The sequence below is a fragment of the Strongylocentrotus purpuratus genome, unplaced genomic scaffold, assembly GCF_000002235.5.
Source record: "Strongylocentrotus purpuratus isolate Spur 01 unplaced genomic scaffold, Spur_5.0 spur5_scaffold_16, whole genome shotgun sequence".
In the NCBI taxonomy this organism is placed as follows: Eukaryota; Metazoa; Echinodermata; class Echinoidea; order Camarodonta; family Strongylocentrotidae; genus Strongylocentrotus; species Strongylocentrotus purpuratus.
The window spans coordinates 8,047,068-8,062,228 of record NW_022145601.1 but is presented as its reverse complement, the minus strand read 5'-3'; the positions used below and the strand labels follow the sequence as shown (position 1 = coordinate 8,062,228).

The 15,161-nt window shown below is 36.4% G+C and overlaps 1 protein-coding gene across 5 annotated transcripts in view; it reads right to left on the bottom strand.

Moving 5' to 3' along the window:
• Positions 1 to 6,676: 6,676 nt before the first annotated feature.
• LOC100889908 (GRB10-interacting GYF protein 2) overlaps positions 6,677 to 15,161 on the bottom strand; it is a 29,289-nt gene continuing 20,804 nt past the window's right edge. For 3 of the 5 annotated variants that reach the window (XM_030986689.1, XM_030986691.1, XM_030986692.1), the window contains exons 19-24: positions 13,025 to 13,136; positions 12,258 to 12,484; positions 11,525 to 11,639; positions 10,491 to 10,587; positions 9,926 to 10,089; positions 6,677 to 7,425 (exon numbers count right to left, since the gene is read on the bottom strand). In XM_030986689.1, coding sequence (XP_030842549.1) covers positions 7,180 to 7,425; positions 9,926 to 10,089; positions 10,491 to 10,587; positions 11,525 to 11,639; positions 12,258 to 12,484; positions 13,025 to 13,136 — 961 coding nt within the window. In that variant the 3' untranslated portion in view covers positions 6,677 to 7,179. Of the gene's footprint in view, positions 7,426 to 8,510; positions 8,560 to 9,925; positions 10,090 to 10,490; positions 10,588 to 11,524; positions 11,640 to 12,257; positions 12,485 to 13,024; positions 13,137 to 15,161 lie in introns of all 5 variants that reach the window. The other 2 variants (XM_030986693.1, XM_030986690.1) reach the window with 2 other exon arrangements.

Sequence of the window (15,161 nt, the reverse complement as noted above, 5' to 3'; positions counted from 1 at the left end):
ATCATTTTACTCTGCCATCCCGATCCCGTTTTCCCCCTTCTCATCTCTCCTCTCTCCCTCTCACTTACTCTTCAGTCTTCTCTATCACTGCCCCTTCCTTGATTAGCATGCAGAGATCCAATGATGATCTCAAAATATTTGCTCCTGGCAATTATAATAATAGTAGTAGTACATGTACCTCGTAATAACAAAATAATAATATTGATAATAGTCACAGTGATTCAGCTCTTAATACTAGGTTTCTAAGCGCTTTACATTGTAAGTATTATTACCCCAGTCATTGGATTCAGTAGCTAATCTGCACCTCAATCCAAACCTCACTTTCATGTCACATGTTTGTGTAGTCCCATGTCCACATTCCTGTGTACAGTGCATGTGACTTTTATCAAGACTGGGTCATCAATCTCACAGTATATACACCAATACATATGTACCACATCATCAACCTTTTCCAATCGCTTCTACAGTTTCTTTCACAATGCAATTGCAGGACCAAAACCAGACTTAAACTTAGCAGATTTCCACTTTATGTAAATATTCCATAACCAGTGCATTCACAAATTATTGTGGTATTGGAGCAAGCAAGCACAATAAATCACACATTTAGGACACGTTTTCTGTACAGAGTAAGTACAATTTTTTTTAATTGCAATAAACCCATATATGCTGTTTAAACCATACTCATGGCTTTATGACACCGATAAGGAAAACAACATCCAAGAAGAAGCAAAAAATGTTACATGATGAATTATCTTTTTACATGTATACAGTCATATTTTTTTCTTTTAACATGGCAGGAAATATCAATATTTGTATCTGTATCATCTGACTTTGTAAAGGTTTTACACTTTGTACAATCCGAACGGGCAAAGTACCACACTCGTATACAACTCTCACTCGCTCACGCACTAAAAATAGACTCTTTCACACAGACGGACAGGGACAGACAGACAAACATACATACATACATTACGATGCAGGCACACACTTTTGATCTTCTGCCTACAAAATACTGCGGAACCCAGTTTTTTCTTCCTCGTTTCGTTTTATAGGCACAAGTTTTCATTATTGTTGAGATAAATGAAGATAACACTTTTATAACGTGACCGCTCAAAATACCATCTACGTGAAACATTCCTCGCCGCTCTACCCTATGTTCTTAATCAATGAAGCCGCGAGGACTCGGAACATCTACAGAACGTGAATAAGATTCATGCTTCCTAATATGATCCCATAGGCAATACTTGAGTTACATGGACAAATAGTTATCGAATTGTTAATTCAAAATTTGAAGATATACATGTGAAAAACTACACAAAATTTTCATAGATACTTCAGAGGAAAATTTCATTCTAAAGAGAAGAAAAATCATAAAATTTCGGGAAAATAAGAAATTAGAAAACTATTAAAAAGGTATACATTTTGAACTGTTGAAGGGGTGCCCATCTGTGCAAGAGTTAGACCCGACAACAATGGGCCCCTGTGCACTGAGATACGCATAGCTTCCTGTGAGAAACACAAGCTTTGTACATACAACCTTTTGTTTCTCAGAGGAAGTTGCGCACAAAGGCAAGACAATGAGAATAGTTTGGTATGTGCGGGATCGTAGTAAATAACTATGTCAGTAAATTACAATACTCTACAGAATCAAAACACTACAAAGCAACTTTAATTTAGAATTGTCAGCAGAACAATGCGAGAAACGATGAAAGAAACAACGTGAAGAGAAAGGAAGCAATAATAACTAAATACTGTTCAGGCAAAACCAAAGATAAATTGTACAAAATAGAGAAAGGTAATGATATGTTATTTCTACATCAGAACATGTGCAACTCGATGTTAGTAACTGGATACAAGGTATTGATATGTTATTTCAAGATCTGCTTCACAAACGATTCACATAATGTTTACAAAGTCATGGACAGGTTCAACAATTATTTAATGTACAGTAAAAGGCCAAAGTCACATAAGGAAAGTTAGTGAGTGTGGATAGTCATTTTTTTTTTAATAGATCAGCTGATGAGAAACAGAAGGGCGCTATTGACTCACATCTAGTCACATCCTTAAACAATCGAGTTATGACGTTTTGGCTCCAGCAGAGCATAAACATGCATCTCATGGTATCTCAACATGAGCAAACTCCCATTAAGTTGTCAGCTGAGAAACAGAAGGGCATTTAATCATATCCCCAATATTGAGTTAATGCCCTTTTGTCTCCCATCCGAGGATATATCCCATCTTTACAAGCAAATCTCATCAATTTTCTGATCTTTGTCATTTTTTTCATTTTTATTTTTTCACCCTCCATTTCATGTTACAGAGCCAGAAGTACATTAACTTCATTTTAAAGGATATGAGTTAAGGCCTTTCTGGCTCTAAAACATATGAACTCTTTCTCTCATTCTGTGAATACAAGAAGAGTTGAAAGCTAACTCTACTAGCTCCCTTGGCGACTGGCTAGCATTTTGTCTGTTTGGAGCCAGAAGGGCGTCGACTCATTACACTTCGACACAGGGTCGACGCCCTTCTGGCTCTCAACAGATGACTTAGAGAAGTATTGTGACCTTGAGTTGACCTTGTATATACAGCCTCAACATGAGACAGAACCATGCATTGCAACTTCACAACCCCCCCCCCCCCCAAAAAAAAAAAAATAAATAAATAAATAAATAAATAAAATAAAAAAATTAAAAATAAAAAAAATTAAAAAAATTTTAAAAAATAAATAAAAAAATTAATAAATAAAAAAAAAAAATCATCCCTATTAGGTTGTGTTCCCACTGGCAGTGGTAACCCACCTTATTAGATGCCTTCTGTGAAATGATTTATCACCGTAAGACGTGTGAACAAGCCCATGACACACAATATTTCACCACAAATTGAAATATCATGTATGATAATAATATATGTACCTGTATAATATAAAATGTTTCTGACTAGCACAAGAAAAAGGAAAAAAAAAAGATCTACAATGATCATTAAACCCACAGCAGCAACATTAGGCTAAGTAAAATAACAAAGCAGTACTTTTAGTGCGCTAATGCTAAATCTTGCATCGTAGTTGTATCTTGGAAACCAAAGATTTGTTTAGAAAGACTCGAGATTTGTTGCACCCGAAGGTACTGGAACAAAAAGACGGACAAGAATACTGAGAGAGAAAAAATGGGATACTTCCAGGGCTGGAAAATTGATTTCTTTACTGGGTCACTACTTAGAATACACAGGAGCAACAGGCATATTTACCAATTACCATCAATTACTATTCAAGCATTCCCAAAGTACGAGCAACTCTAAAGCAGTAAAAAAAAAAATATTTGAAAACTGTTGCTGAAATAGAACTATTTTAAACGTGGCCCTTATTTAGCGTATAGCAATTAAATTAGTTCTTTCAGTTGCTGTTTTCAAGACTTTTTCATTCTGGAAGATTACTTTAGACAGCAAAATCCAGTGGGCTCATCAATAGATATCTGGTGCTATATATATGCAGGGAGGGTCTTGTCTTTCTGTTTTTAGTTGGTCAAGCATACGTTAGTTTTGACATTTTCAGGTATCGGCATTTCTGAAATTCAGTTCGGTGCCCTGTTACATAAAAATCGTTATCACTAACAAATGCCGAATTTCTATGACAAATTTGCTCTCAACCGATCAAATGCCAGGATTCCAGTAGCTTAAAACAGGTACTGTAATTTATTAATGATAACATATTTTATGAAACAGGGCCTGGATACTTCACCCTTGTTTAATCTCACCAGTAACACTGTCTAATACTCCATACATATAACCAAGCTTTCTTGGCTGTGGTAGTCAAATGGAAAACAGAATTCTAGGCCTTTTACTCTCATTCATACCAGTAAAGAACAAAGTCCATTCCAGCCCTGGGAATATCGAACATGAATCAACAATTTTCAAAATTATAGAATACAATTATCTTCATGCCTTAGTGGTTCTATTCAATTAAAGCTCTTCATATTTTCTATTTTTTAGGCAAAAAACTGACTATATTAAGAGTTGTATAGACACACGAGTTACAGCAACCACCCATGAATACCGCCATCCACAAAGCAGTGTCATGTTTATATATATTCCACTGTTATATACCATGTTAGATACTACAAGACCAGAAACTTTCGCATACCCTCAACTTCTGTAGCCCGCGAAAAAAAGCCGAAAAACAGTTTCCATACTACTTGTGACACTTAAACCGATGCATAGATTATTGTAACTATATTGAATTATTACGAGTATATATTTCTTTGTGAAGAAAACTATTAAATGTATTTCGCATATTTTTTTTCTAAACTCAAGAGATGTTAATAACAGGTGATCATGATGGAATATTTATTTGGTGGCGATCATACAAATATTGAAAGTGATGAAATAATCTCGATGGTAGCACGTTAAGTATAATGAAATAATGCATTCCTATGCTTCACCAAACATTCAAATCAGACTATGATAAGGACATGAAAACATCACCTGGGCCCCGTTTCACAAAACTTGTCATCACTGACAAATGACAGTATTTGTTATAAGCTACTGAAATCCTTGCTTCTGATTGGTTATCAGCTGATTTGTAACTGATATTTTTCGTTTGTCATTGAAAAAAGGCTTTGTGAAACTTGTCCCTGGAGGAATCTGAAGCAGATGCTGCAAAGGCTTTACATCATTTGAAAAATAAGTTCTTTGTTCAAAATCAGTGGAAAAAAATACCAGCTTTGGAAAGCTTTCACTTGCTGTGCTGCAAGCTTACCAAAAACCAGTCATTTTTCCACCGACTGTCAAGAGAGAACTAATTTTCAAGTTACATCACCAATCAGATGCGCCCCTCCAGTGACTTCACATTGTTAGTCGATTCATACTACACGCTGATAACCCAACACCAATTCACTCATCTAGAGACACAAGAGGCCCACAGTCTATCTTGCCCGATTTCTTTCTTCTGTACATCTAATTTCCTATTATAATATTATGATTATTATTATAATTTTTTTGTTTGGCCTTGTAAGCCAAGGCAACTATATACTCTAAATTGCTCACATTTTTTTTGTTGTATATATAAGACAAAATTGCATTGGTCATAAAAATCCCTGTCTTTATCTCAACATTGGCACAAAAGGTTGCTTTTATTTCTTTGGAATGAATCAACTGCCGGTGAAAGTCCTTTTTCTTTTTCTTTTCCAGTACATTTCACTAAATATATGCAAATTTATCTTTCTCATCGATATTTTCCACCAAGCAGACAGCCGGGATACACAAGACATCAGGTGCTCAATATGCTCTTAAAATTCCATTCATTTTAATCACCTCAAATTGCAGATAGCACAATTGCAATAGCACAATTAGCAGGAAATAACAGAATAGAATTTTCCTTTAAATTTTTTTGCTCATTATCACAGAGGTTTGTGTTTTTAGAAGCACAAATCACGGTAACAATCTGACCTTACAGTGAACCCGCGAAAATTGGAATACATAAGAATGATCGCATGCATGTGGTGCTAATGGGAAATTGAAATGAAAAGACAAGGCAAGAAATACGTTGTTTGATATATCATTTATCTTGTTTCTCTCTCCAAGGTACTTTAACCCCTTGACTACTGATTTTTCTTATTCCCATAGACTTAACACAGGGACCATCCGGTTCCTGTAGACAATGGGTTAACATTGAGGATATATGCTATTTTTGCTAGAATATAAAGAGAATAACCATATATATTTATTTAGGGCTTCAAAAATTAAGGGAGAAACTGTCCATTTGTATGATATTGCTATGGCAACTGCACGGATATAATTATATAACTTTGTTTCAGGATACAAGCTGTTACAAAACCTTCAGTTCTGTAATATAAGTTTGACCGGTGATATCTTTCTTTACTATATCATCGTACGTCAGGTGACTTTGGTATTGTTGAAAAGCCTGTTTATTCCCCTTTACAATGATGCCCCATTTGTAACGATTACATAATCATGGAATGTGCAGTAGACCGGAATATGGCTCCAAGTCACAAGAGAAATGTTGCAAAATGCATTGTTGTTTTCAACATTAAACACATTACACACAATCCATCATCCACACAAATGAAGAATTCACTGTTGAAAATAACAATCCATTTTGCAACATTTCACTTTCGACTTTGCCCCATATTCAGGTGTACTGCACATTCCATGATTACATAACCATAAAAAATGGGGCATCATTTTAATGTGGAATAAACAAGCTTTTCAATTATATCAATGTCACGTATGAGGATATAGTAACAAGAGAGATATCAACACTCAAACTTGAATCACAGAACTTTTTTTGAGGAGTTTATATTGTATGATATGATATATTTTCCTTCACTAATTGTGGGATATAATGGGGGATATGGGATAATTGAGGTCTAATTTAAGTAACCTCATACATGTACATCTATCCTTCATATATCATGGATTAACATCCCACCAGAACATTAACTAATTTTTAAGCAGGGAAGCGTAATGCCAAGCTCTACATGTATACCGATTGTAGCGAATAGCACAACTCTTAACCCGATGGAGCCACATTAAATTCTCCTTCGGAAAACAAAACAAGGTATGCACACACGTGTTTCTCCAAGGAAAGACTTGATATCTATCGTTAACCAACCTTAGAATGCTAGATAAGTGATGACTTCTAACTCAAGAGCTATCATTAAAAAATGAAAGAATTGGGATATATCAGGAGGAAAATTGCATTGCTAATACTTGTGCTAGTTCTATTAACCATAATTACTGATTTATCACGTTGTTACTCTTCTGTTTTGTGCCAACCCGTACTTAAACAGATCCCATCTGATGATCTCTCTGTCTCTCCATTACTCTCTCCGTCTATCCATAAAAAGGGATCTTCCTCGAGCTTACTCGTAATTTGTTTCTTCTTTCTGATTTTGGCGATAAACGGCAGCCATGACAATTCTCCTAACGCTTCATTCATATGCAGTGATACTCTCTGTCTCACCCGTCCATGTTAACAGCTCAAGCATCAACACATTCCCATCTGCATGATGTACATGACAGACCAGTTTACATATGTATCCCGACCTGCAGTGCCAACCTGCAGTGCCAACCTGCAGTGCCAACCTGTAGTGCCAACCTGTAGAGCAGATCAAAAACCCATAAGACTCGTTTTGTGTTCACACGCGTTCGATTGCACCCTGTTCATCACTCATCGACGGACTGAATCTCGCCCATGTTAATGCGCTCACCGGGGTTGACGCTGAAACCGAGGATGCTGGGGTCGACACGTTGCATCTTCTTCTTCTGCTTGCGGTTGTTCCTACCCACGCTCTCCCAGTCTCCCATCTGGGCCTGTTGGTGAGGGGTGGCGGAGGAGGGGGGCACCGAGGAGGCAGTCGGCAGGTGGTGTCCACCGGGCAGGCTCGATTTGTTTCCAAGCCATGCGGATTCCTGCAGTGAGTGCAAAACATAAAGAGAGAAGAAAAACAAAAATTGCATTTTATGTCCCATCTCGAGAAAAAAAAATGTTACATTAACAAAGGCAAGACCAAATAAAACTAACCATTTAAGTTTGAATTGCTTGGGAATTTTTTTGACTACTTTTTAAAAATATATCTGTCTAATAGTTATTTGACACAAAGTTGTTTCAAATTGGTGTCTTTGTTGTCCTCTTAACATGCTAATGTATAAGTTATGGCTTTTCTTTTCAACTACTTAAAAATTTCACACAACTACTCCATGGTTTAAATATATTCTACACTAAGGATTTAACTTCACAAATGAACACTGATTTTACATAATAAACATTTTAAGAGCTAAATCAGTCCACCTCCCTCCCCTTCCCCTTAAAATATCCCAAATATGAAATAGTCCTGCTAACAAACACATCGGTACAAGACAGTCAAGAAGCTATTATTATCAATAATCTGTTAACTTGTACTCTAGAGTTTAACAGATAAATATTACTTATTGCTCACAGAAGGAAAACAGGTGGGAATGGGGGCCATGTTAGGGTTAAGATTGTTATTGCTGTTGATGCACAGAGGTCATTTATCATTTTAAAATGACACAGAATAGACTGTGTATATTTTTCTATGCACCGGTCAACACATAGACATCTATGTTAGGAGTAAAAGGAAAACTAAACTGATGTACGCCCATTTAATTGTTAGGAAAAATTGAGGGCATTCTATAAACGGAAAATGTAAACACAAACAGCTCCAATGTGAACAGAACATCAAACCCCGATTCATAAAATGATGTGTCTCAGTAAGACAAAAGTCACACATGTTCAATATCATTGTGCAACTCTCCCACATTCATATTGGAATTCGCATATCATAACATTAACAAAACAATTGTAACAACATGAAATACATTCTGTGCTTTCTTTCAGCACTATGACTCTAATCATCAAATAAAATTAGAGTATTGTTTTATGAACTAATAATAATATTGCCTGATGTATTAGGTTTTATTAATGATTGAAACTAAAATGTTTTGGCAATAAATGCAATTCAATTTAATAAATTCACCTCATTTTTCTTCTCTTTATATCTTCCTGAGTAAGTGATAGAATGGAGACTACAGAAACAAAAGAAGAGAGAATGCATCTTTCAGATATGGGCATCGTAGCATGTTGAGAGATATAGTTGGGACAAGTATATGCATGTACGCATCTGAGGTCAGGGGTTAGATCATGGGGCTCCACATACATGTAGTTCCCTCCTACATGCAATCTCTATGGAGGGAGGTACTTGGGGCTCAATGATGAGGCTGACCAATGAGAAGCGGTTTACAGTGGTGTAACTATGTCTCTCAACTAGCTATGATTGGCATGTGTTTAAAAAGTCCTCATTCATCACTTTCACTTAGAATGCAAACGAAAAAGGTAAAATTTATTGAAACAAGTTAAAATTGTGGTGTCCTTCCCCAAAAGTATTACTAAATGAGTGAGTATCATTGCAATTTAGAGAAAGATAGATGGAGGAAAAGGGGGGGGAGTATATTTTCAGGTGAATACCCGTTAGACAAAGAAACAAGGTCATCTAATACAAATTTATATAAAGCTAATGGTTAAGGCAGTAAGACACAAGACAGAAAAACAAACATACAGAACAGTCACACACATACACAGGACAGAGGGATGTTTATTTAACAAAAATAGAAACTGGGGTATGTGGATTTCCAAAGAAATGATAGACTGAAACAACTACAAATTCCTGATTTGTTAAGGAAAACACAGATTTCCTGTAAGCAATCCATATCTATATGTCGTTAAATCCCAATTTTCTTACATAATATGATGAAATTGAATTCAAACATTGCATTTCATGAATTTCTTTGATATATTTAATAACTTTTGCCCAAAACAAAATATAGTTATAGGCATGCTAGGGATTTAAAACCAAAATGCTATGGCCAGAGCATGCACAGGAAAATGGACAACAGGCACTGTCCATCCACCCTCCAAAGAACCCAATGTGTTGCAGACAATGCAAAACGGCAAAAGACAAGGGGCAAACTAATACTTCCTTTCCACACGCATCATCCAATGAGCAAGGCTCTGTAGGGATGGAGAGGGGACTTTTCATAAGCTCTTGCCTAATTACATCTAGCATCGAATCTCCATTAGGTGATTCCATGAAACGTGTCCCTTAGACCCTTACAACTCAAGTCTTATTATCTTTTATAAAACATCCATAACTAAAAAATCTGTCGGGTGTTACCATGGCGACACTGAATCATTGGTCAATGGTAATATCAAGGAATTTATTTTTCATTTTAGGATGAAATAAATGGATAAAGACTTGTGATACGCAGGACATATTTGACTGAATCACCTAAATGTTACTAGTATTCGGCTATGGTAGTACTTGGGGATGTCTCTAGAAACTGTCAACATCTACACAGACATGAAAATGTTTAGAAGTTCAAAGGTCAATCCTACCACTTCTTTCTGCTGGCGTTGCTGGTCTCGCTGCCTGCTCCTTCGTTCGAGGAACTGCCGGGCAAAGTTGGAGCTCTCCGGGGTGTCGCCCAGGTACATCTTGACGTATTCGTGAACCTCGTACGGAGAATCAATGTCTTGTAGGAATGACACAAAGGTTGGAACTGCACAGTAGACAAGATTGTGTATGGAAGAAAGAAGAAAAATAAAATGAATGAATGAATGAAAGAAAGAAAGAAAAATACACACAAACATATAAAGATTAAGCTTAAATTATTAATATGATCTACTCTGTGATTAACGAGCAATGCGTAATTTAAAATTTGTTCAATTGACCTATGCTTTCTGTACTGTATATCCCTTGTAACCATGTGGAAAAAAAAATTCCAGTTATGTGGACAATAACACAAATCAAATCAACTCAAAGAGAGAGAATAAATACAAACAGATAAAAAAGATATCTATGCATGATTTTGTCATGACTTTTGTGTTCATCCCCCAATTGCCGATGTGAGATGCTTGTAGGATACTTTACAGGACAGAATGGAAATCCTGAATGACTTACCATCCACAGGTGGTCTCATTCTCTTGAGTTCCATCTCACACCACTGACCAAACTCAGATGAAGGAGGGTTGCTTTGAAACAGCTTCCTCACAGCCTCCTGGAAGATAGATCATCATAATGAATATTAATGAGTTAGAGAATAGAGAATTATGCAAAAATCAATGAATATTCATGATCAGAGAAAAATAAAAAATCATTCTCTTCAACTTGAGCTCTCATGTACGCTCCAGCAATAATTGAATATTAATGAGTTCGAGATTTGAGAATTATGCATAAAGCAATGAATATTCATGATTAGATATAAGGAAAAAATTATTCTCTAGATAGACGGCGCTATAGAATGCCTATTAATAGTATTATTATGCTCTCATGTACGCTCCAGCAATAATTGCTCCGGGCTTTATTTCATCAATGATATGATAGGGTTAGAGTTAGGGTTAGGGTTAGGGTTAGGGTTAGGGTTAGGGTTTTAGGTCAGGATCAGGGTTGGGCCTCGTTCTGATGATGATGTTAAGTGTGATGGGAGTCACAGTTATGTATCTTATGACACAAAGTTCAATAAAGAGGTGCAGGACCTTCGTTGCGTGCAGTTGCCATTATTTAGAAGTCAACAAAAAAATCTTAGCCTTTTTTTTCCCCCTACTTGAAGCAGTTTCAAATCTGAACGAGCCTTAAGGTTAGGTTACTGATTGGTCCAGGGTGAAAGTTAGGATTTCTGATAATTATGAAACTGATCATGGAGCAATTGTCGTATAGGAGCAATTGTCGTATAGGAGCACGTGTCATACAACCACTCCCCTTTCCTCTCCTGGGGTATTCCCCCAAGGCCATTCCCTTTAATAATAATAATGATGATAATAATAATGATGATAATAATGAGTATTTGTAATGCACGAACTCCACATGACTAATGTGTTCGGGGCGCATGGAAATACACAAAAAAATGAACAACAATGTGAAAGTAAATCTAAATCTACTGGAAAGCTGCTTTAGGGTATTTCCCTTGGAGTAATGTCTTAGGGTATTCCCCTTACCTCTTCCTTTGTCCTGGCCTTGTTGCTGTTGACAGGGGTGGGGTTCCTGGCAGGGGGTGCAGCAATGGGGTTCACATTTGTTGCCGCACTCCGCAAAGATGGGAAATTGGAATTGCTGTCAACAAAAAGATAAATATCTTGCAGTTAGATAAGGAGATCAAAAAGTTATTAATTTGGTCACGGTATGCACAAATATATAATGAAAATAAATGCTGGTAGTAACAGTGTCCTATGACGGTTTATGTACATGTACAATGTACATTTACCTGTCATGTATGCAGATACATGTATGAACTATAAATAATAAAGTACAAAGTGAGGTTAGGGTTACCACCTTCTCAAGCCACTTGCAGCAAGGGGAAAGAAGTATAGCCATCAAGATCACGAAGTAAATGAGATAATTATTCCCCTATACAGCCAACATCAAAAATACTAAGTAATTTTAGTGTTGAGAAGATGACATGCTTGGTGCAAGACAAAATGGAATAAGAAACCTAATAAGCCAGGTATATTAAACAGTAAATAGAGCAGTTACATTAATAATCTCTCATAAAATTGCATAGACACACACAACAAATGCAGGGAATTCGGGAAAACCAATGATATCACCAAAACAAGTGAATGGGACTACTCACTTGGGAACCAATGATACCACCAAAACATGTGAATGGGACTACTCAATTGGGAACCAAAGATATCACCAAAACAAGTGAATGGGACTACATGTACTCACTTGGGTTTGCTGACCGTATCTCTGACATTATCTCTAGCACACTCATCCCAGAAGCCCATGTTGGCTGAGGATGATGATACAGTCCTTGGTTGATCACCCCAAACGCTACTGGTGCTGCTACTACCACCACCACCACCACCACCACTACTAGCATGGTCTCCGGACCAAGCGAGGGAGGTATTTGCCCCACCGCTGCCCCACACGGCAGCAGAAGAAAAAGTCATTCCCTGAAAAGTAATCAGAAAGTTGTTGTTGCATTATATTATATCAGAGCCATTTTCAAATCTTAAGCAGATTCGCCTGTCTGATTATCAAGATATTTATGAGTGTTTTTATAACACTACAGTCTATTGGGCAAATGAGTATGGTAAAACCGGTCACTCAAAGATTTCTATTTTTTTGAGGCACTTCATGATCATTTTGAGGCGAAATTCTTCTAGGGGTTCAATATTACACCATATCATAAACACTGATAACACGTAGGGCCATGCATCTCAGATTTAACATTGTTAAAGATGCCTTTAAAGGCCATCTATACTAGTTTATAGGAGGGATTAGACCACCCTGCAAGGTCACTGGACAGGTGGTTATCTCATCAACTCGGCTCTCAAAAACCATAAGAAAAAGAGGATCATGGGGGACCAATGATCACCGATTAGGCATTGTTTTCTATATAGAGGGAACAAGTAGCTACAAGTAGTACAGTAGGGCATTAAAAGCGAAATGCTTGTGGGTGGGCAGGCAGGCAGGGTCCTAAGGATACCAACCTTGCTCTGTTCAGTCTGCTTGGCCTTCCCTCTCTCCATCTGTTGCCTTGCTTGCTCTTCTTGAATCTCACGTAGAGACTTGGTTGACTGGTTCATGCTGCTGCTACTGCTACTACAGGAAGAGGAGGTATCACAAAATATTGATTCAATTCAATTCATTTTATTTTCACATTTGAATAAATAGAACAATGACAATAACATTATACATTGAAAGAGAAAATAAGTATATAACAGAAATAAATTCAAAAATGGTGGGATTTGTAAAGGCCACAGCCTTATCAATGGCAAACCCCATCACACAAAATATAAAAATGTGTATAAGTATATGAATAAAACAAAGAAAGGAAACTTCCCCCCTAACTCTAAATTTTAACTTGACTCTTAGACTTAGGTTTTATATCACCTTCAAGGAGCTATATCAGTCAAATAGGAGAGGAAAGCACAGAACTCTTCCTTTTTTTTCCAATTGTTCATGATATGTATAGTAAAATGTGTCACTTAAAGATAACCCTTGTGTAATCATATGCTTTTGTAAATATGTTAATTCAGATACCCTAATTTATATATAAACCTATGAACAGGGACCTACACAATACAAGCTTTGCTTTTTAGTAGATGCCCCACTTTATTGATTGATTTATATGATTGTATTCTCTGTTATAACTATTATCATGTACATTATGTGTTCTATATTGTATGTTTAGTTGTAATAATTACCATTGTTCATTATGTTCAATTATGTTATCTTTGATAAAGTGAAATAAGTAAACTTGAAACTTGAAAACTTGAAATGAAAAAATATGACATAGAGCTAGTTCATTCCTAAGAAATTAAAAGATGGTAGTGTACTGGTGGCGTAGTACAAGAATTCGTGAGCTTTCTCATTTTTTTCTCTTTTTGTTTCATTGTTTGTTTTACCCGACTGATATTGTAAGCAAGCAATCAGGGGACCAACGGCTTTGGGTCCATTTCGAGGGACCTGGTAATGAGAATTAATGCCTTATCGAAGGGCACTAGCGCATTACCTTGGTTTCGAACCCGGGACCCTCCCAGTTACGAGACCACTGCTCTACCACTGAGCCATAGCGCCTCCTCTTATGTTTTAGATGTCAAATATTACTCTCATATTTTCTTTGTATCCTTGAATGTATTTACATATTGTTTATGTTGCTTGTATGTCTATATGTATGTCACTCACCAGTGGAGGACAAGTTTCTGTATTTTTTAAATCAGACAATAAATTATCTTGAATCTTGAATCTTGAATGTCGTCCCAATACTTTTCACAAGCTGGATTGCTCTTAAACATTGAGCTCTGATAACGATGTTCTGATAACCATTTGTATAACGATTTGTATAACGATTAAAGGTAACTTTTGTCTCAAGATTCCTTTTAAAAATCCCTGATTTAGCTCATGCTGAAATGATAATTATGAACCTTTAGATCAGTCAGGAATCCCATGACTTTTACAAGCCGATCGCCTGTCTGATTGTCAAGATATTTATTAACGAAAATCAAAATTAAATTTTTCGTTTGCCAAACGTTTTTCGTAACACTACAGTCTAGTGAGAAAAACGAGTGTGGTAAAACCGGTCACTCAAAGACTTTTACTTTTTTGAGGCACTTCTTGATCATTTTGAAGCGCAATTTATTTTAGGGCTTCAATATAACACCATATCATTGACGCTGATAACACGAAGGGACGTGCATCTCAGATTTAACATTGTTAAACGATGCCTTTAACCATTTGTTAGTTTTCTATTTGTAATTCATGTTGATCTTTTCTGGAAGAATAATTTACAAGCAATGCCACTTGAACAAAAGATTAATCTTGACATGCTCTCATACTTCAAATTGGATTAGAGACGAGTTTTGACATTTGGACCAAGTTTTGAAGAGTCTATACACCCTATCTATGCACAGCGCTCTTACCTGCATGTGATATTCAACAAGCGTGTGTCAATTTGTTAGACTTTCATGATTCCCATATTTTACAATATACAGTCATTAGTAAGTTCTACAGCATCAACTGTTAACAAATAAATTTGAGACAGTGACAGTTTCTTTCACATTCCAAGCACATGACAAGGGGTTCATTTCACAAAACTTGTCATCAGTGACAAATGACAGTCTTTGT